Raw genomic sequence first — 22,892 nt, 5'->3', positions numbered from 1 at the left:
TACATATGTGTTTAGCCAAAAAGAAGTCAGAAAGGACACTGAATTTCCAAAAGGGTAGGTGATCCCACCTGCTACAAAAAGTACACAGATCCAACTCATCTACGAGAAGTTTCACACCTGCACCCCAACAGACTCCTTACTTGGTGGTTTGTATTTGGGTGGATGCTGCCGCCAGGCCTGGGAGGGCTTCTGGGAGGGTTTATCCTGAGTTTGCAGAATGGCTTGGTTTGATGAGCAAACTTCAGGATACATTTTTCTAACCTCTTTCGTATCCCATTCAGTTCTGGACGCTGTCCTCCACACACGAAAGGAATTCTGTGAGTAGGTCTCCCAACCTATTAGAATGATTCTACTGGGGGGACGCCTGGGTGGCTCAGTTAAGCGGCTGGCTGTCTTCCGCTCAGGTCATGATCCTGGGATCCTGGAATCGAGTCCTGTGTCTGCTTCTCCCTCTGCCTGCCGCTCCCCCTGCTGTGCTCTCTGACAAATAAAGGAAATCTTAAAAAAAAAAAAAAAAGATTCTACTGGGAAACACACACACACACACACTCCAAAAGAACCTTCAGGAGCACTGGATCTAACTCCTCTACCTGCTTTACCTAAGGTTCACTGAAATTCACTGAGTGTGGACTCACCACATGGCTTGGCTATCCAAACTGAGGTCCAACAGCCCTGTCTGCCCATCCCGGTGTGCCTTCCTCCTATGGGGCGTCTACCAGGAGGGAGAGCAGTGCTCCTGCATGACTCACCTGCTGGGACTCTTTACGGCCACTTCTGCTACTTCTAAACACCCTGTGTGATCTTTAGCCTCTTTGGGTCCTTTTTTTTTTTTTTTTTTTTTTAAAGATCTTACTTATTTGTCAGACAGAGGGCGCACACGCAGGGGGAGCGGCAGGCAGAGGGAGAAGCAGGCTCCCCACTGAGCAGGGAGCCTGATGCAGAACTCAATTTCAGGACCTGGAGATCATGACCGGAGCAGAAGGCAGTCGCTTAACGGACTGAACCACCCAGGCACCCCAAGTATGAAATCTTTCTTGAAATAATGAGCCACTCCTCGCTAAAACTTCATTTTACTGGGATGGTGGTAGTTATAATAAAGGTGGTGGGTCAAGATCAACAAGATTAGTATATGTAACTACCCTAAATGGATCATCACTCCATCTCCCCACCTAGTATGTATGTACAGATCACCTCTCAGGTGCCAGGAACTGTGCAAGGTGCCTGGGGAAAAAAATAAGTAAGATAGTCTCTGACCTTAGTTTGGACATGAGGAGAAGCATATAGGAGCCAAGGCAGCACCAAGGCAAGTATCACTACACTGCACAGACAGAGGTCACAACCAACAAAGTCACAACTGCGTGAATGTCAATGTCCCGCTTAATCAACCAGGGTTACACCTGGTTTCCAAAGGTCCAATCCAAGGAAACATTCGAAAGCAAAGGAGGTTATGGAGGTAGAGAGAAGAGAGAACCATGAACACATCGCCACTCACTTTATGCATTCCTGGTCTCCCCTCTTGGTGGTGGTAGTGTGTCACCTCCTCTCCCCACAGAGGCTCAGATTTCCCCAGCACAAGGACGACTGTCAGACCCAGCGGCTTCCTCCCCACACATGTGGACTTCTCCGGCAACATGAATCATGTCAGCTGAGCTGGGTATTACTGCTAATGCCACACTGTCACGGAACGCTACAACTGAAGGGACCCCAGGACTCACACAAGACAGCCCCTCTCATTTTTCAAACAGGGAAACAGGCCAGAGGATGAAATGACTTGCCCCAAGGTCAGAGGTGAAGGATTCCAAAACCACCAACCTCTCTACAACTCTTCCAAGTTATTTGGCAGAGGGGAAGAGATACACTGATACATGTTTGCTCCACCTTAATCTTTAAATGAACCTCTCTTGCCAGCGTGCAGGCTTGCATTATGGCTGGTGTTTGCCAAGCACTCACGGTTTACAGGGGTATTTGCACGCAGTATCTCATTCCAGCCTCACTGCAGTGCCCCAGGGAGCTGGTTTATCTTCACTTAGGGATGAACACATTTCGGCTTTGGGCACCGAGCAACCCTGCCCCAAATTACATGTCTGGCAAGCGGCAGAGCCAGGACTCCAACCCAGAATGGCCTCCGGGCCTGCCAGGCTCTTCCCACGGCGTGGGGCCGCTCCCCGGCACTCACTCTGTCAAATAAATAAATAATAATAAAAAAATAAAATAATAAATAAATAAATAAATAATAAAATCTTTAAAAATCAATCAGTCGATCAATCTACCTCCCCATAAGGCCAGTAGTTTCCCTATACTTTGTTATGTCTTATCTGGGCTCGCTTACAATGGTCTGACTCAACCGTGCACTCCTTTAGGGCATGACAGTGTCTCTTTTTTTTTTTTTTTAAGATTTTATTTATTTATTTGACAGAAAGCGAGAGAGGGAACATAAGCAGGGGAAGTGGGAGAGGGAGAAGCAGGCTTCCCGCTGAGCAGGGAGCCTGATGCGGGGCTGGATCCCAGGACCCTGGGATCATGACCTGAGCCGAAGGCAGACGCTTAACCAACTGAGCCACCCAGGCGCCCCAGTGTCTTTTTAAAATAGGTAACACATGCATATGTGGTACAGAATTGAAAAGATGCAAAAGTAACCTCCCAGTTACCCTTCCCCAAGGCAACTGCCAGCGTCAATTTTTTGTGTTTTCTTAGGAAGATATTCTATTAAATACACACAAATAGTGTATCATCGTGTTCCACACTTACTAATATATTTTAGAGACAGTTCTAAATCAGGGCAGAGAGACGTTCTAATATTATTTTTAAAGATTTTATTTTTAAGTAATCTCTACACCCAACAAGCAGCTCGAATTTACAACCCTGAGATCGAGTCACACGCTTCACCACCGAGGCCAGGCTCCTGTTACATTATTTTTAATGGCTGAGCAGTATTTCATCATAAAGATGCACTAGAATAATATATTACTTGATAACATAACTATTTAATTAGTCCCTCCTTGGGTTTTTAAGTTATTTCGGATCTTTTACTATTACAAATAATGCTATAATGAATATCCTTGTAGGTAAATCATTCCGTAAAAGTGTGTGGAGACATCTGTGGAATAAAGAATTATAAGTAGAACTTCTGGGTCAAACGGTACAGCTGACCCCTGAACGACATGGGCTTTGTGGCACCAACCCCCCACATGGTCAAAAACCTGTGTGTAACTTTTGACCAGAAGCTTCACCAGTAACAAACAGTAGATTAACACATATTTTGTATGTTCTATGCATTATATATTATATTCTTGCAATAAAGTAAGCTAGAGAAAAGAAAATATTAAGAAAATCAGAAGAAAGAGAAAATACATGTGGCCAAAAACATCCGTGTGTAAGCAGACCCGGACAGTACAGTTCAAACCTGCACTGTTCGAGAGTTCACTGCACCTGCATTTGTAATCATGACAGATACTGCAGAGCAGCTCTACACAGTGGTGGTGCCTTTTACACTCCCACCAGCAATGTGTGGGAGTGCCCATTTCCCACTCATGTGTCCTGCATACCTTGCATCATATTGGCACATGGTACCCATACGGTAAACATGTATTAACCATACAAGGTCTCCTATATCAATTCCAGAATCATTTCAAAACCAGCCCCTCCCTCTACCTTTTAATAATGAAATCAAGACTAACGGTGAGAATAAACATTACAGTCGGTTGGCTAGCAAGCAGCACTTTTTTTTTTTTTTTTTAATTTAGCAAGCAGCACTTCTTTAACCACCAGTCTATGTCCAGCCTTGCTCCTGCCAACTTAACCTTGGTTGGTGCCTTTGGAGCTGGTGGCACATTTGCAGGAGCAAGAAACGGAGAGGCTGTGGTACACATGGGTAAGACCGAGGCTGGGCAAGTTCTCAACAGCTGAAATACCCCGGCATGTCAGCGAGAACCAGAAACCTCTGCCTTTCTCATAGACAAGGCAAATGTCAAAGGAAAATAGCAAGTCCAGCCTAGCTGACCCCTCTCCCAGGTTCTTAAAGACCAGGAGAAAGCATTCTTTCTAGGGATGGGTCTCTCAGGAACAGATGTTTCTTGGTCATTAAATTACATTTAGAGTACACAATGGACTAAGGAAAGCTGACCGTGATCTTGGGAGACCACAGTCCAAACCCCGGGTTTATAAATGAGGTTCCTGAGGCCACGAGATGCTAAATGAGTAACTGTCCCTAGGTCTCATATGATGAAGCAGAACCAAGGAGGGGTCATATGGTCAACCTAACACAAAGTAAGATTTTAAGGTAGACTTTCTATTACAACATCCATTACTTAGGACTCATGAAATACTAGAATTACTCTGAAAACAGACCTTCACGAAACTGCTGTGTGGCACTGAACCCTGCGGCCAGATTAGTGGCCTATAAAACCCTGTTATTTGACCAATGTCTAACATGCATTTTTCTGTGCAGAACTTTCCTTCTGCCACCCCCAAGCTCTAAATAGTTTCCTGAAGACTGCACCCCTGCTCAACACAACAGAACTAAGCCCCTTCAGACAGATCATCTCTGCTACCACAACAAAAGCAACTCAGAATCAACATGGGTCCCCCCCCCAAATCCCCAAATCCCAGAGACAAGGCCACGTACCTACTAAATGCACATTCCAAACTTGACGGAATCATCCAAGGGTTCGCTGAGAACAAGTGTGATCCAAGAGATAGTTCTACACTGTCTTGGAGAAAGCAAGCCCTTGAAGACAGCAGCCCATACATTTATGGTGCTTTAAGATCAGAAAACACTTTCACGAGCATTTTTATTTATTTATTTTTATTTATTTTTATTATTATTATTTTTAAAGATTTATTTATTTGAGAGAGAGAGCATGAGAGCGGGGAGGGTCAGAGGGAGAAGCAGACTCCCCGCCGAGCAGGGAGCCCGATGTGGGACTCGATCCCAGGACTCCAGGATCATGACCTGAGCCGAAGGCAGTCGCCCAACCAACTGAGCCACCCAGGCGCCCAGCATTTTTTTTTTTTAAAGAGAGAGGGAGAGAGCGAGCAAGCACACGTACATACCAGCGAGGGGGCAAAGTGGTAGGGAAAGGGAGACAGAGAAGCTTTTTTTTAAGATTTTATTTATTTGACAGAGAGACACAGCGAGAGAGGGAACACAAGCAGGGGGAGTGGGAGAGGGAGAAGCAGGCTTCCCACCCAGCAGGGAGCCCGATGCGGGGCTCGATCCCAGGACCCTTGGGACCATGACCTGAGCCAAAGGCAGACACTCAACGACCGAGCCACCCAGGCGCCCCGGAGACAGAGAATCTTAAACGACTCCACCGCCAGGGCAGAGCCCAACGTGGGACTCTCGATCACACAATGCTGAGATCATGACCGGAGCCGAAATCAATAGTCGGCCGCTTAACCCACTGAGTCACCCAGGCGCCCCTCACGTGTATTCTGAAGTCATTTAATCCTCACACTACTCTGTGTGAAGATCAGTGGGATGAAGAAACTGAAGTTGAGAAAGGCTAAATGTCAAAGGACACACACTTGTCACCTGCAATTTAAGCAGAAGTAGCCTCCTCTAATCTGATGGACGTACTCATAAATCAAATCACCATTTGGTAAATCGTAACGCCTCCCTTTCTTCTTCCACACCTCAAAATACAAATAAAGTTCGGGTTTGCTCTAAGGGTGTTCCTTGTAGTTTGTTGGTGGCTTCTTTCTTGAAATCAGTTTTGCTGCCCTTATAAGAAAATAGTACCATGAAACAGGCCTAGACTTTTACCAAATGACCTGAGACAAATTACCTAAATAATAAACATATGAAGTCAAGCTCTCAGTCATTTTCTCAAGGACAAAAGCTGTGGGTCTGGTTTAAAGTCTTCGGGCTCTGGGAAAATGACTTTAAGTATGAAAACCAGATGTGTGGAGGTTCCCAAAGTAAATGTTCACACAAAGCATGGGAATTATTGTTACCTTATTACTATGCCCCATGACTGTATCATTATACAGCCCAACAAAAACATGTGTCAAACACGGAATCAACCACCCTGTCCATTGGTAGGTAAAGCAAAAAAATTATTTTTCCTTACCAACTAAAATAATTTCTTCTGAAAGGCCTTTTCTTCGGTCTGGACCCAGGCAAAGTTTAAGTTCCTCGCAGCCCTGACGCCCACCAACTTTCCAAGGCCAAGCAAACCTCAGACCTGAGGCAGTAGGCTATCAAGAACACCAGCTTCCAGTCCCCATCTAGTCTTGCCATCTTACAGTATTTTTCAGCCTCGGTTTCTTCCTCTGCCAAAGGACATGGCTGGGTTAGGTAACTCCTAAGATCCCTTCCTCTAAATACCTCTGATTCTACAATGTCCAAAATGTAAGTCTGAAATCTAATTTTGAATTTGAAGACAAGCTAATTTTAGCTACCTGTAATAGATGCTCCAAAGCAGTACCGTCCAAGAGAAATATAATGCAAGCCACATGTATCATTTAAAAATTTTTAGTAGCCTTAGTAAAAAGACCAAAAAAGAAAGTGAATTTAATTTTAATAATATATTTAATCCAATATATCAAAAAATTATTTTAACACGTAACCAAAAATTCAGAATTAGCAATGAGATATCAGAAGTGGTGAATACACTTAATATACACTACAACAGATCTCATGGATATGACCACATGAAATGTAGTTTGCTCCCAGAATAAAATTATATTTAACAAAAAATCTTAACACTGTGTTTTTAACTTTGTTTTACTGTTTTTAAATTTAAATAAAAATTCATTGAAATTAAAAATTCAGTTTCTCAGCTGCACTAGCCCCATTTCAAGGGCTCACAAGTGACAAGGTGGTTAATGACAGTGCAGCTTTGCTGCGGAAGCTTCCAAAGTCAGCCCTCCGCACTCCTATGGGGGGAATTCTAATGCACCAATCTCTTCCGTTTTGCAAATTACTTCCTGAGGCTACACTGGGAACATTAAGTCTTCCAAACCTCACTAGGTAGTATTTACAATGCTAGCAATTATTTGTAAAAAGCTACTACAGTGCCCAGCAAGTGCTAGCGTGAATCTGAATGCCTAAAGGGGCTCTTAATGACTGACGGGACCTTGATGGTCCTACCTCCGTACTTGTCTAGTCCAGACAGCACACGATTACCAGACTATTGCAAAGGTCATCTGAAGCATGGGGAGAAATAGGAGGCTTAGGTGATGGGAAAGCACTATCTGTTTCAACTAAGGATATGAATTAAGCTGAGTCTGTAAATTATATTTCAGCTACTTTCAGATGCATAGGTTTGACGATACGCAATACCCACTGTTGTTGCCAACCGCCAGGCAGCAATCTGGACCTCTTACAGAAAAACTGTAATTAGTGTATCTATCGTATTTCATGCTCTTAAGACCAGTACAGAAATCTTTTATTTTCCTCAATGCAAATCTTTTCAATTAACTTGCTAAATGAATATGTAAGGACAAGGGTTACCTGGTGAGCCTTCACATTAAGGTTTGAGAATGAAAGATCACACAGGATTCTGAATCCAGGTAAGGAGAGGTATGACACAATTTAAGTAATACTAACGATGACGGCTACCATTTATTGTGCACTTTCTATGTGCTTAACGTTTCTGCAAGTTCTTGTGTCTATTATCTCATTCACTCACACCAATCTGCAAGGTAGGTGGTATTATAACCATCGCCCTTCTGGAGCAAGGAAACCAAAGCACGAAGAGGTTAAGTCCTTTTGCCTGAAGACCCCCACTACTAAATGACAATGAGATCCAACGCAGGTGGATGTCACAGGAGCACTCAAATAACACAGGCTTTTCTTCAGAATAACCTAGAGTCTCTTCCGGGAGACTGCCCAGTGGGCAACCAGTTAGGCCTCTGCCGTGAGGCTTGGACCTCGCCACCTAGCCTCCCTGTGCCACTCCTGTGAGGAATAAACCAGGACGCTAAGCCTGCCTCACAGAGTTGTTTTCCACAGGGGAAAAAAGTATGTAACGCCCCTTAAAAATATAAAGGGCAATCAGGGGTGAGGTATTAAAACTTAATAAATTCAACTTCTGTTGCAATGTCAAATGAACACGAGAAGCAACTAATTTCTAGGCTTCTGGGTCTAACTACTATATAAAAAATAGAAGGTGAAGTCATGATTTATGTACATACAGACATCTGCATGGCAACATCAAAGGGTAAGTGAACGCAAGAAGTCTTCAGCTTTCAGCTGCGTCATCTTCCGAGGGTTTTCTAGATGTCGTCTCTCCCTTCACCACCCTACCCGCCCCCCTTCTTTAAGCCAGCGTTACTGGGGGGTAGCTGTTACAAAGGGAACGTTTCAGTCGTGAAAGGCTAAGGGGCAGGACTGGGCAGAGCAGCTCGTGGAGTCAGCTCAGTCCCTGTGTGGATCTGGCCTTCTACTACCACACTGCTATCCCCCAGACTCTTTCTATTCCTTCAGCGTGCCTGTGGGCACTGCTCCTTTTCTAGGCCCAGAGCCCCAGAGTAAGAAACTCTGCCACGAGTGAAGGAGTCTGTCTGGGAAGGAGTTCAATGAGATGGCTTATCAATCCGCATCAGTACAGGGAATCCAGCAGACAGGCTGCAGGGTCCCACAGGGGAGACCCCGGGGCAGCAGGCAGCCCTCCGTGGTCACCACAGACTGGTTTTCTGTCTCTGGAAACTTCAGTGCCCAACGTGAGGGACATGCATAGGGAAGGGCACAGGAGAATAAGTTTACAGCAAAGAGCAAAAAAGGGCATGAATGTTTATGCCACTACACAGCCAGAATTCAAGGAGGGTTTTTTTTTTTCAGGTATGCCAAAGAAATCTCAGCCCCCCACATCAAACATCCCTGATGGAAAAGAGACACAATCATGAGAACAATAAGCACAGCCACCGTTTGTTGAATATGCACAGTCTGCTTGGTCTCGGGCCCAGTTCTTTTCTGGCTTAACTGCAAGAGCGCCATGGTGGGGTCCTCCACATTCTAATGATGATGAAACTGAAGCACATCCCACTGGCGTATCCGTCAGCTTAGCCTCTCTGGGCCTCGGTTCTCTGCCTACAAAACAGGGATCAGGTCCACCTCACGGGCAGACTCAGGAGCGCACAGGACGAGATCAGTGTGCTGAAGCAGGAGCATACTGGCCAGCACTGGGAAGAGCCCGAGAGACCACAGCGGCCACCATGGATAACGTTAGATGCCCACCTCTGCTCACCTGGGGGGCTTACAAGCAAAGCACGCAGGGAAGAAAAAAAGAGAATATTGTCTGTGCTTTCTTCTCTGGGGTGAATACTGCTAATCACTGGGCTTGGAAGCCAAGGACGAGACTTAACAGTTGAATAAAGGTAGTAAGAGTGAATCGATCTTAGAGGAGGGCACAAAGAGACAAACTCCCTCTGTGCCACCTTGGACAAGAAAACAATCCATCTCTCGAGCAATGTGCAATTTCTGGCTCGTTTTCCCTCCCCTTCCATTAGGGGCATGAATACAGTGGCGGATGCTTTCTCTTACCACATAGGAACAGCAGGGCGCGCGAGCTTGAGCACGAGTGCTATCTGATGGGACCAACAGCAAGAGGAAATCTCCCCTCCTTTGAAAAGGTGAGCTACATCCCTAAAACCTGAAACGCCACACGTGGGCACTGTAGGGCTCCCTACAGTCAGCCCCAAATTAACCTTTTCACCCCTAGTGACCCAATCTGTTGCCAGAGCCCAGCTCCTGCCTGTACCCTTCCTCAGGCTTCCAATGGAAGCTTAAGCCAAAGAAATCTTACTGACTTAAAAAAAAAAATCTAGTTAAAATGCTACCTCTTCCAGGATGTCCTCTCTGAGCACCCCAGATGGAAATGACACTTTCTCCTCTGGATCACCACACATCACCCATGAGCGTGTATAAGTACCAAGCTCGTAGAGGGCAGTAACAGGCCCACCCTCACTTTACTGAGCGACTACTATTACATAAACACTAGGCACGATGCCAGACACCAGAGTTATAAAAATGAGTAAAATACATTTTAATCCCTGCCCTAGAGGAAGTCATACCTTAAGCAGAGCGGAGAGAGATGTAAAGTAATTTTTGCTCACTGATATGAAACATGTATAATCCAGTTGTACAAAGAACAAAGGGACTGATTAGGAGGAGAGGTCATTTGAAAAGCCAATGTCCTTCAAGGAAGACAACGCATTTGCTGAATTATCTTGGAAGACTAACAACTTCATGCCCTTAAAGTTCCTAGGGTGTGCAAACACCTAATAAATATTTATGGAATGAGTAAGTACACATTTAGGCTCAGGATTCAGTATTTTAATTGTATACCTAAGGTATCTGGGATCAAAGAATTCTAATTACTTAAATAACAAAGATACCATGTTTGTTATCAGTTATGACCTACTAGTCATAGAAAATTTATTATATTTTTAAGATTTTATTTATTATTTATTTGACAGAGAGAGACACAGCGAGAGAGGGAACCCAGGCAGGGGGAGTGGGAGAGGGAGAAGCAGGCTTCCCGCTGAGCAGGGAGCCCGATGCGGGGCTCGATCCCAGGACCCTGGGATCATGACCTGAGCGGAAGGCAGACGCTCAATGACTGAGCCACCCAGGCGCCCCAGAATCTATTTAATTATTAAACATTTCATAGTTACCAATATTTCAAATTATTCCTTGGGTGCTTTACTAAAAACAACGTATTACACCTTAAAAACTATAAACACCTACCCTTTCAGGTTAACAATAAAATTGAATTTTTGAGGGAATCAACATGACAGTATCTTCATATATCCATCAAAGAATCTTGGAACCCGAGTAAGACATCAATCAGTCAACATAAATGCTAAGTGTATGTTAAGAGGACAACACTTATGTCCCTCAGACTGATGGTCAAACATGGCAACCTCACTCTGCCCCCATATTCTAGACTTTTTTTCAAAGCCATCAATCTATTACCATAATATCTTAACCTCTTCAACTATTCTATACTCAGTACTCAGACTTCACAAAGTACCCAGCAGAAAAGGCAGTAAAGACCCAGAGACATATGGTACATGACTTTTAACTTCAACTTGAAAATGTAAAACGATGCTTACCTTGGGAGGACAGGTTCCTTGCAGCTGTAGGCCTGAAAAATGGTAAATACCAGCAGTGACAGTATTATCGTATCAAATGACACTGATCTCTGTGTTCAGTGAACTGGACCAGACACTCTACCGGAATAAATGAAATGTACTGGGCACCCCTCTGGTTTCTGGAGCTTCCATCTTTCTCTATTGCTCCCTTCTAGTTTATTTTTTTTTTAAAGATTTTATTTATTTATTTGAGAGGGAGAGAATGAGAGATAGAGAGCACAAGAGGGAAGAGGGTCAGAGGGAGAAGCAGACTCCCTGCCGAGCAGGGAGCCCGATGTGGGACTCGATCCCGGGACTCCAGGATCGTGACCTGAGCCGAAGGCAGTCGCTTAACCAACTGAGCCACCCAGGCGCCCGCTCCCTTCTAGTTTAGAATAAAAGATGTGACTAGGCTGCCATCTGAGGAGATGGTGGGCTTCCCTACAAAGAATAAGGGAAGTACCCACGGAGCGCCCCGATCTGCAGTTTTGTTTTCCACCAGTTTCAGGGACCTGCACTCAACCAAGGTCCAGAAGCAGACAACCCTCTCTTGATGCATTCATCAGAGGCTCAACAGCAGCCACAGCAAGGCCTACGTCACTCATGTCACCTCATCATGCAGGCATTTTATCTTCTCACATCATCATGAGAAGAGTACAGCATAGTATTTTGAGAGACCATGTTCGTAACTTTTACTATATTACATTGTTATAACTGCTCTATTTCATCAGGCTGTTGTTGTAATCTCTTACTGTGCCTAAGTGATGAATTAAACTTTGTCCTAGGTGTGTAGGTATAGGAAAAAACATAGTATATATAGGGTTTAGTCTATCTTGGCTTCAGGCTTCCACTGGGGGTCTTAGAACTGATCCCCACAGATAATGGGGGATTACTGTGATTTCCTGGGAACAGTAATGTCCTAGCTTCAAACTATCTCTGGAAGTCAGCAGATCACAGTGGTTCCGCTGGGGCTGGCACCACCACCGACGAGCAACTGATACTGGATGGGGATGAGGGACGGATTTTCTAGTGGTCACAATGGTTCCTGGAATGTGGGACCACCCTCCACCCCAAAGAGAAGCCCAGCAGCACTCCTTCCGATAAACAAGAAGCAAGCTCCATGAAGTAGGGACACTGCCCTAATTACTCTTTGTAAAGGAGTCACTCATTAGACAAGAAAAGAAGAAATGGAAGGAAGGAGGAAAAGAGGGAAGGGAGAACAGGGATTATGGGCATTCTAAATCCCTGTTCTGCCCTTGAGAGGGACATGGCCCTGGACAAGTTACTTAACCTCTCTGAACAGGTTTCCTTGTCTGTAAAATGGAGGTAATGGCCCTTATCACCACAGACTTATTCTCAAGATCAAGTAAGAGAACATGTCCAAGACCTACTACAGTACTAGCAGGTGTTGTTTGCTTTTTTCCTTTCCTTCCCTCTGAAATTGCTAGTTGTCTGTATTCAGATGCCTTGTAACATCAAAAGGCTGATTCTTTTCACAAATTGGAAATGAGTTGGTAAAAGGTGAACTGCAGAGAAAGACTAATTCCCTCCCCCCAACCCCGCCCTGGTCTCCATTACTATCTTCATCAGAACACACACGAGTGCTGAAGAAAGGGGGATGGATGAGCTATCTTGGGGAGTCATTTCTATTCCCATCCCTCTGGGGTTTGAGAAAAGGCTTTATTTATCAGGATCAATGAGAAAAGATATGAGGTTCCCCAGGTCTTAAGATACTTTCCCTCCTTTCTGAACTTCTCCCCACGTTCGGGACCCAGAGGCCCAAGTCCTTTGGCAACACCAGAAACATCCCTACATGGAATCAATCCTGCCCTGGCACCCCAGGGACACCTCACAGGGGAAGGGAGGCACACGACCTACCAACAATGGGAATACTCCCCCCAACTGGGAACTCCCCGAATGGAGACTGCATCTGTCCCCTACGGGAGTTTCTAAGATTACATTACGACTGAATTGCCCAATGGTCACACCTGTGCACTCAGTGCACTAGAAGGGGCACAGGAGGGGAGCTGGAGGGTGGGAGGGAGAGCCCTGCTTTCAGGGTTGCCAGCTCCTGATGCGCTGCCAGCTTCCAGAAGGCAGTGGCCTCCTGAAGCTGCTCATCTCTAGGTTGTCTGTCCGTCACCTATAGAATTAATTTCCTATATTGAATTCCCTGCTTGAAATATCTCCTGTGGTTTCTGGTTTCCTAAACTCAACTCTGGACTCTTTCTTAACCTTTCCAAAGACTTTTCTCAAGAACCACCAAACCTCTATTAACAGGGTTGTTACAGGAACTAAAGGTAATGAGTATAAACAGCACAAGTAAATACCCGAAAGCACTCTCCCCTTCCTCACGTGGAGAATCTAGGTGCAAGCTGCACGCTGAAGAGCAAATCTAGGGATTAAATATTTAGGAGATCTTCAGGTAAAAATTCCAGGTCCATCTGAAGCTTCCCTCAGGGAGAGTCCAAAAGGTCTGTATTCCTCCTGGGTTCATTAAAAAATATCCCTTAAGCTAGTTTTCTTTTTCCTCCCAATCTCTCTCCCTTTCATGATAGAACTGTTTTCCCAAGTCAAAGAGAACGTGGAATTTTCCTTCACAGAGTCATTCATCATCCTACTCTCAATCCACTGCCCCAAGAATTCTCCCAAACATGCAGCCTGGTAAAGAATTTTCCAGCAGAGGGTGAGCCTCTCTCTCTGGAGAAGAAAAGAGCCTGAATTCACAGAACGGTTCTTATTCTTGGTTCTGGTCTCAGCCTGGGAACCAGCAGAAGAACATACGGGCCAGGGACCACAGCTGGCACAAAGTGAACCAGCCCTGTTGCTGTCCTTTGAGGCTGTTTTCTCAATGTATATTTTAATTAAATTTCATTGAGAATTACCAAGATCAAAAACTTCTTCAAAAATTGGCAATTTTTCCTACTGCAATTAAAAAATACAGGTTTTATTTTTGGTGGTTTTCATTACCAGGATTTTAATGTTAATAAATTTTATTAATTTTTTTTTTGCTGTATCAAAAAATTCAGGGCTCTTCAACACTCTCTAGACACAGCAGTAAGACTCCCTGGCTCCAATACTATAAAACAAAGCAGCAAAAAGGACAGGTTCTTTAGTCAACCCTCAAGCTCCTAAAGCAGCAATAGCGTAGTTCATTGTGTGTCACACCTCTGTTCCAATTCTGTTCACAGACAGCAACAGAACACCATAATCATTTTCCCCTGGATTCTAATCCCTCAGACTGGAAAAGGCTGGGTTCTACATGCATGTGCATTATTATTTTGTGCTGAAGCAGAGCAGACAAAAGGCTGTCGAGTCTGGAGTAAAGCAAAATTCCATGCCCATTCTCACGGGGCCACCCACACGGACAGTCTGTCCCCGCCTCTTACACAGACACAGGGCGGGTAGATGGGGACTAGGCCACCCTGAATGACGGCTACATTCCCGCAAAGCAGGAAAGGGACATTTAACAGAAGTAATTCTCTGAAATACAAGTATGCGTTGCATATAACTGAAATCCTTCTGTTTTAAGGTACTTTAAACATATATTACAGGGCGCCTGGGTGGCTCAGTTGGTTGAGCGACTGCCTTCGGCTCAGGTCAGGATCCTGGAGTCCCGGGATCGAGTCCCGCCTCGGGCTCCCTGCTCGGTGGGGAGTCTGCTTCTCCCTCTGACCCTCTTCCCTCTCGTGCTCTCTCTCTCATTCTCTCTCTCTCAAAAAATAAATAAAATCTTTAAAAAAAAAATAAACATATATTACATCCACCACTTAGCACAAAACTCTTAAGAACAAATGAAAGAATAAGATACTGTTTTTTAAATCTTAAGAGGAAGAATGGGTTAAAAAAATTCTGAACTACTGACCAGAGTGAGAAAGGCAGCAGCTTCCCAAGAGGTGATGAACGGTACCCCTCCAATGACAGATGGTGGGGAAAGGCTGGAGATGGGCTGCAGAAGTTCGGCTTGGCCACACTGTAGAGAGGCCGAGGCAGGGGCGGGGTGCCTGCTCCCCTCTGGGCCTGTCCCCCTCCCACCCTGTCCGCGAGGCGGGGCTCAGCCAGCTTCAGGAGGCCCTGAACCACACCTTCAGGTCTGCTGAGGGTACTGCTGTGCTGTACAACACTCACCAACGATTCGGAAATTAGCCTCAGTTTCCAAAGATGTACACCAGAAAGCCACTCAGCTAAGTACAAGTGGTGGCCACTGAGGTCAGAATATAAAGTAGACTTCACCAGGCAGACTACAGGGAGTCAAAAAATGAATTGCTAAAAGTTGCCTTGTAGATTTAAGGTTTTTGCTCTTTTTAAATAGAATAACGAGGCCGAGGAATGCAGAGCACTTCCTAGAGTAAGGCAAAGTCTGTCCTGGGCTCCAGGCTCTCCAACACCTACCCCAAGCACTTTGTCCTCAAGGCCTTTTCTATGCTAGTCTCAAATAATCCAGACTGCACGTTCTCACAGGTCACATTCCTGACCAAACACAGAAAAATTCTGACCCACTTGGAGAAAATGTTTTGATAAAATTATCACCCAAATCAACTTAAAGAGCTTAAAGAGCTCAAGTTATATGTACTGAATTTCAAACATTTTGCCAGGACCTTAAAACAGTTCCCAGATTTTAGTGTCAACCTTAGGTTATGAAGGTCAGTGACCAAACACAAAACACTTCTTTTCGTGATTTAGGACAGACATCTTAATACCATACCTTCGATGGGTACCAAGCACTGAGCTAGGTGCTTTAGGGCACTGGTTCATAAACCTGACTACAAACTGGAGTCCCTTTTCAGCTGCCTTAAAAAAAAAAATACTGATGCCTGGGTCCCACCACCACAGACTGATTTCATGAGGGATATGGCCTGGATGTCAGTATTTTAAAATACTAATGGTGATTCTACCAGACAACAAAGTTTAAGAACCTTTGCTGCAGGGAACAAAAAAGAAATACGTAAAGCAGAAACAACCCAAATGCCCATCAACTGATGGGAAGATAAATTAAACGGGGTGTATCCATACGGTAGAATGTGCTACCCCAAGGTTAAACCTTATAAACACTACATCAAATGAGAGAAGCCAATCACACAAAATCGCGTATGGTATGATTTCATTTATATGAAATATCCAGAATAGACAACTCCACAGAGGCCGAGAATGGGTAAGTGGTTACTAGCGACTAAGGGAGTAAAGGGAAATGGGGAGTTACTGCTAGTAAGTACGGGCTTTCTTTTTGGGATAATGAAAATGTTCTAAGATTGATTGTGGTGATGGCTGCACAACTCTGAATACACTGAGCCACTGGACTTCTGTCTTAAATGGGTGGAATATACGGTATGTGAATTCTATCTCATAAAGCTGCTTTTAAAAAAAGGACAGAAATATAAATTCTATGTCCAGCTTTCAACAAATTTACAATCTAGTTGTACAGGGAAAAAAAAGATACACAGTCAAGACAAATTATCAGAGATTTTAAAAGGCAAATTTAATAGACTTGTTAAATATGGAAAACAAAAACTCAAGTTCAAAAGAAGGCTTCAAGGATCCGATTTTCTCTTTTCTTAAACAATCGTTCTTCTTTTATTTGAAAAGCAACGGAGAGCTCAGATCTGGCTGCTATGCTGTTACTAAAGACCCCAAAGTCTCCGTTTCTGAGCTTGTGAGAAAGGAGTGACTATTTAGCATTGCCAAGGAATTTTTTTTTAATCCTCCAGAACACAGGCTCTTGATGGGATTATAATGAGTCTCAAGAGTCAGTTATCAACAGGGCCACTGAAAGATGGACTTGGTGCTCTAATCCTTCTTCTAGCCTGGATTTGTCTTTACCACCAGTTTAAGCCAAATAAATGCACGTGCTTACACACAAAGAAACTCTCATATATGAGGCTTTATGACACCCAGGTATTACAGGCCATGTGCAGTAAAGATGATTGGTTAAAAGTGTGTCCTATGCCAGAGTTCCTAAAATTCTTAATCTTTTTTTAAAGTAATCTCTAAACCCAACGTGGGGCTCAAACTCATGACCCTCCAGAGCTGTATGCTCTACCAACTGAGCCAGCTGGGTGCCCTGTTCCTAAAATTCTTAATAGTTGAAAAGTGTTTTTTGTGGCAGGGGCTGACACACAGAAAACTCCCAACTTTAGGCATAACGGAATTTTGCTTAGCAGTCTTGGTTTCTTTCTTTTTTTTTTTTTTTTTGACAGAGAGAGACACAGCGAGAGAGGGAACACAAGCAGGGGGAGTGGGAGACGGAGAGGGAGGCGTCCCGCTGAGCAGGGAGCCCGATACGGGGCTCGATCCCAGGACCCCGGGATCATGACCTGAGCCGAAGGCAGACGCTTAATGACTGAGCCACGAAGCGCCCCAGTAGTCTTGGTTTTTTGAGGGGGGTGTCCGTGTGTGTGTGAGGTTAGTGTAAGAACACCATTTCCCCCCCCAATACCGTTTGGGAATGTAAATATTATAAACTTGAACGTATTTTTGCTTTTGCTTCTAGAAAACATATATTATCAACTGAGCAATTAAAAAAGCCTTGGCCTGTATCATAGAGCCTTTTATTTTTTTATTTTTAAAGATTTTATTTATTTATTTGACAGAGAGAGAGAGACACAGAGAGAGAGGGAACACAAGCAGGGGGAGTGGGAGAGGGAGAAGCAGGCTCCCCGCTGAGCAAGGATCCCGACGCGGGGCTCGATCCCAGGACCCTGGGATCATGACCTGAGCCGAAAGCAGACGCTTAACTGACTGAGCCACCCAGGCACCCCAACTTAGAGCCTTCTAAATAAACGTTTCTTGGAGCATATTTAAAAGCAGGTGGCAATGAAATTTTAGTAACTCCCAGAAATTGTATTATCAAAATATAAATTCTTTTCTCCATGTTACAGTAAATTTAAAACAAACATACAGCCAAAGGTAAAGGAGGCAGGCAAAATACTGCATTTAATAAACCTGTCTTCCTATACCTTGGTGTGCAACAGATTTTGGCAAACTTTCAAAGTGGCTGGACCAGGCATTTAAATGCCCTGGGTTTACCCAGCCTAACTTTCAGGCAAATCATCCACTGGATGGGCAACAGCCTTAATCAGACAAATAAGACAATTCTGAAAGTGACTTGTTTAACAATAAAGAGTAAGAAATAATATATTTAATTTCGAAATGTACTGTACTCAAAACCCTAAGTAGGCTTCAACGAGACTGATTTGAGCTCTTTTGCTTGCTTCAATTCAGAAATGCCCCAAACAAGAGACGAGTGTTTAATCTGAGCCAACAGGTTTCTCCTAGCCATTTTCCACTCAAATTCTCCCCATTCTACCCACTGACCTTCAACCTGGCTTAACCCAGTCTCTCCCACTCTTTGCCATATTATGTATCTTCAGAATCAGATTTATTTTTGACTACTACTTCAAAACAAAAAAAGCCAATGGAACAGGAGAATGTACCAACTAACAAGGCAAATAAAGGTAAACAAAGATTCCAGTAGCTAACAGATTTAGTTAAGAAAAAGGAATATGGTCCCTGAAAAATGTGATGCCCTAACCCCAACCCTAACCTAACTCTAACCCTAATTTGGAACACTGCTGAAATCCCAGGGATTTTTTAAAGTACTATGATATTAAGAAATGGTGCTGGGGTGTCTGGCTGGTTCAGTCAGTAGAGCATGTGACTCTCGATCTCAGGGTTTTGAGTTTGACCCCACGTTGAGTGAGTGTGATTACTTAAAAATCAAATATAAAAAAAAGGTCCTGCCTCTCTCAATTAAACCCCTCTAGGTCTGTGTCTTCCTTAAAAGGCCCCTTTGACAGGTTGTATTTACTCTCACTGTATTTAAGAAGGTCCACCTCCCCCAATACACACATAGTTAGTGAATTTCTTGTTAAATGGAAAAGGTGCAGAGATCAATCTTTAAAACTCCTGCTTCTCCTTCCCCTAGTTTTTCTCAGTTAATCCACTTTTTAAATAAAGTATGAGCTTTTCCTTCTGGTTTGAAGTTTAAGTAGTCCTGGTCTAGTATGGAAGTGGCGAGTAAAAGCCACTGAAGTCTGACTACGGTGGTTTGATTCCCATCTCTACCACTCAACAGTTGGGGCATCTCAGGTGCCTGGCTGGCTCTGGTAACTCTTGATTTCGGGATCATGAGTTTGAGCCCCACACTGGGTGCAGGGATTACTTTAATAAATAGATGAATTAATTAAAAAAGTAGTTGGGGCAGTTTAAGCAGGACTCTTGGCCTCTTTTCTACTCCCCAGAAACTTGAGAGAATAGTACTGCCCACGGGGTTGGTGTGGAATCATGCATGTGAAGCAATTATTGCAGTGTCTGGCACGCAAGAAGTGCCCAATAACTCATCTATTATCATTTTGCTGCCAAATTCTTCCTGCACCAAAGAGTTCGCACTGAAAAACTAACCCCAGATCAAGGAAAAATTAAAGAGAAAATATTATTTATGCAAAACCCCCTTTAAGTTATGTTCAGCCAGTAGGTAGGCAATTCCCAGAAAAATGTGCTTACAGTCCACAGAGGGGTCCTTTTCTATGTAGCTGTGAAGGATATTTCATCCTGAATAAAAAGAAATATTAAGAAAAATAGTGTATTTGGCTTTCAACTCATTGTGGTAGTCTTAAAGAAAGACAGTTCTTTTTTTTGGCATTGTTTATAAAAACCCAAATTAATAAGAAAGAAAGATTCCAAAATGGCCCAAGTTATTTTTAATGCAGGAAGACTGTTGTGAATTGTGTATTTATTCTCCGACACGCGGCTTCCAGAATCTCTCAAAAGTCTAAAAAAGTCGTATCTAAAAAGTCAAGTTGTTCTTGGCTCAACATTCATTCAGATGAGAGGTCCGTCCTATTTTTCTTTTTAAGAATCATCTTATCAGTCTAGTCCAAGATCAACTTCACCCCTTCTTACATAAAAGTATTTTCTCTCTCCAAGACACCCTTGGAAAGGGTAATGGATGGTTCCTTCCACTTAACGGAAACACAGAACCTAAGCCTCTCCTTGCTACCCTGTTTATCAACATCCCCTCCACACACAGGATGAAGAACTGTACCCTAGTACCACCTCACACCTGGAATTTCTTTGACAGAGGTCAGAATCCATTTCTGACGCTGCTGAAATCTTTCCAGAACACCAACCATTATTTAGAATGAATCCCAGTTACAGACGTGAAACTGACTCCAAATTTTACTCCATTTTCTTTTTGTATAGTCTTCAGATATGAAAACTGTGTCTGATTAAAGGTGGAAAAGTAGTTACCTTATCAGATGAAACTGAAAATTCATTTTTAAAAGAGAAAGCAGTACACATGCTTTATGAGCTTTTGTTATGTATGGAATATTAAATTACAGTTCTTTGCCGTTGTTATTTAAAAGTGAGAGGGCTCCATCGGGCTCCCTGCTCAGCAGGGAGTCTGCTTCTCCCTCTGACCCTCTTCCCTCTTGTGCTCTGTCTCTCACTCTCTCTCAAATAAATAAAATCCTTAAAAAAAATAAACATTTAAAAAAATAAAAGTGAGAGGGCTCTAGGCTACAATTTAGAAAAGCAAAAGTCCATTAGCCTCATATCCTTTGATCACAAAGATTACTATATAAATGGCTATATGAGTTACTGTTGAATAGAATAGCAGCTAAATTGGACAGCACAATTTACTTCATACTAGTGCGAACTGGGAGAATACGATCCTAATCATTACTGGGAGAAAGTTTAAGACAAACAGCTTTAAACAACAAAAAAGCACAAGTAATAAATTATCAATAACTTAAAATCTTACTTTAAATCTTCAAGATTAGTCTAAAACTTCATATATACGAGTATAAACGTATGCTCTTACTGTACCTATTATGTTACACATTTCCTTGAACCAAATGTTTTTTCCTAAGAACCCAATTACCAAAAAAGTTGGAAATACAAGTATCTACTCCTTTAAAAGTCCCTACAAACTATGAATAGAAACCTGTTTTCACTCTTATAACAACTTACAAAACTTGTTTGCAAAACGTTATGAAACACAAGTGTCCCTCCCTCTGCCCTAGCGAAAGAAGCAACATGCTAAGAAATCGAGGCAAATTCTTAAATAAGAGAGAAAAACTGTATAAAGCATCCAAGGAAGAAATAGTGTATGATGGCAGAAAATTCGGTAACAGACTAAAATCAATAGAAAATCTAATCTACACTCGAGAAACTCTTACCCTTGACAGCACAGAACGGAGTATCCTGCTTTACACATTTTGGAATTGCAATTCTGAAACGTTAAATCCAAAGACAAAGCCGCCCCGGGGAAAAAAACAATTGCGCAACAGATCAACAGCTCCAACTTGTCCCTTGGCCCCGGCGCGGCAAGGTTTGCACGCTATAAAGCCGGAAAGGGCCAACCAAGGGCCGCCGTGACAGCCAACCGGCCACTGTCATGGAGGCCGAGTCCACGCACGCGGCGTGCGCCCCTGGGAGACACCGCGCGGGGATCGAGCTGGGGCGCGGCGGCGTCCGACCTCAGTCCGCTGGCTCGCCCGCACTTACCCGCGGGTTGCCAAAGGCTGACCTCGGATCTCCGAGCCTTCCCCACTACGCGAGCGAGCGCGCAAGCCCGCTTCGGCCGCCGCACGTCGGGGCATCGGAGCGCGCTGGGCACTTCGTGACCTCGTCCCTCCCCCACCCTGGGGGCTGGGCTTCCTCGCCGAGCTGCCTACCAGCGATCCGACGGATGGACTGATTACTTTGCAAGGGAGCGCCTTTAGACGGCCCAGCGGGGTGGGCGCACAGCGCCACAGTCCGCGCCCACGGAGGCCGTGGATAGGGGCGGCGGCAGAGCAGGGGCGCTGGGTCCCAGTCCGGGGGAGACCTCAACTCCCCCGAGAGCGGCCCCGTGACTAGGCACATTTTTGCCGGCTCCGAGGCGGAGGAGCAGCGCAGCCCCGGAAGGGCCGGGCCGCGCCGGCTCAGACCGCCAGCGTCCGCCCCAGACCAGCAACGTCCGCCCCCTCCTTCAACCCTGCCACCTCCGGGCCGCTCAAACTCCGGGGGCCAGCTGGGGCTCCCGAGTCCCAGCTCCGGAAACTGGGGACGCGGCTAGAGAGGCCCCTTCGCCCTACGCACGCGAACGTAGCCTCCAGACCTCCACCCAGTCGCCCTCGGGGGCCGCACCCCCCACTCCCCCCCAACTCCCCTCGCTGCCCCTTGGGTCCTCGCGGCCCTCGGCGTTCTCGCTCCCCCTCCCCGCCCGGGCCCGGCGCAAGCGCAGCGGCTCTAGTGTGCGGCCGCTGCAGTCTGGACTCCGGCCGTAGACGGGAGAAGCCGGCTGCGGCTGTCCCCGCCCGGTCCGCGGCTCCCTCGCGCCCCTGTCCCAGTCCGGGCACCACCGCGGGGCTCCAAAGGTCGGGGGCAGCACCTGCTGGGATGGCTGTCCGGGCGGCGGCAGCTCCAAGTCCATCATGATGAGCTGGGGACCGTGCTCTGGCGCTCCCCGACGGCGGCCCTGTCCCAGCTGCCGAGGCGCGGCGCGGACCCGGCGGCAGCGGCGGCTCCCCCGGACTCCCCGGCACTCGCTATTCCGCGACACGGCCCGAGTGGCCAGCCGGGCTCCTGCCCCGCTCCGCCTCCCGCCCCCCGAGGGCGGGGCAAGAGCCGCGGCCCTTCCTTCCCCGGCTGCCGGCGCGGGCCGGGCTTCCGAAAATCCCCCACCCCCGCTCCAGCTGACGCAAGAAGCTCGCTGGCCGCGGGCGGGGGGGGTCCCTGTGGGCGGCCGTGGGTGGCCGCGAGCGGCCGGGCGGGGTTCCCGGAGGAGGACTGCATTAGCTCCCCTCTCGCTGCGCTCACCGCGCCCCCCC

General features: G+C 45.4%; 1 protein-coding gene across 3 annotated transcripts in view; it reads right to left on the bottom strand.

Annotated features, from left to right (window-relative positions):
- The window catches only part of NFE2L2 (NFE2 like bZIP transcription factor 2), a 33,929-nt gene extending 11,290 nt beyond the window's left edge, over window positions 1–22,639 (bottom strand). Inside the window, exon 1 of one of the 3 annotated variants that reach the window (XM_025849627.2) lies at window positions 22,454–22,639. In XM_025849627.2, the coding sequence (XP_025705412.1) occupies window positions 22,454–22,498 (45 nt within the window). In that variant the 5' untranslated portion in view covers window positions 22,499–22,639. Of the gene's footprint in view, window positions 1–21,257; window positions 21,399–21,782; window positions 21,959–22,453 lie in introns of those variants that run through there. The other 2 variants (XM_073882037.1, XM_073882035.1) reach the window with 2 other exon arrangements.
- Between the last annotated feature and the right edge of the window lie 253 nt (window positions 22,640–22,892).

The sequence above is a fragment of the Callorhinus ursinus genome, unplaced genomic scaffold, assembly GCF_003265705.2.
Source record: "Callorhinus ursinus isolate GAN/ISIS: 27379988/994484 unplaced genomic scaffold, GSC_fseal_2.0 scaffold2, whole genome shotgun sequence".
NCBI lineage: Eukaryota > Metazoa > Chordata > Mammalia > Carnivora > Otariidae > Callorhinus > Callorhinus ursinus.
Note: the sequence above shows the minus strand (reverse complement) of the source record. Positions and strands in the feature narration are given on the sequence as shown.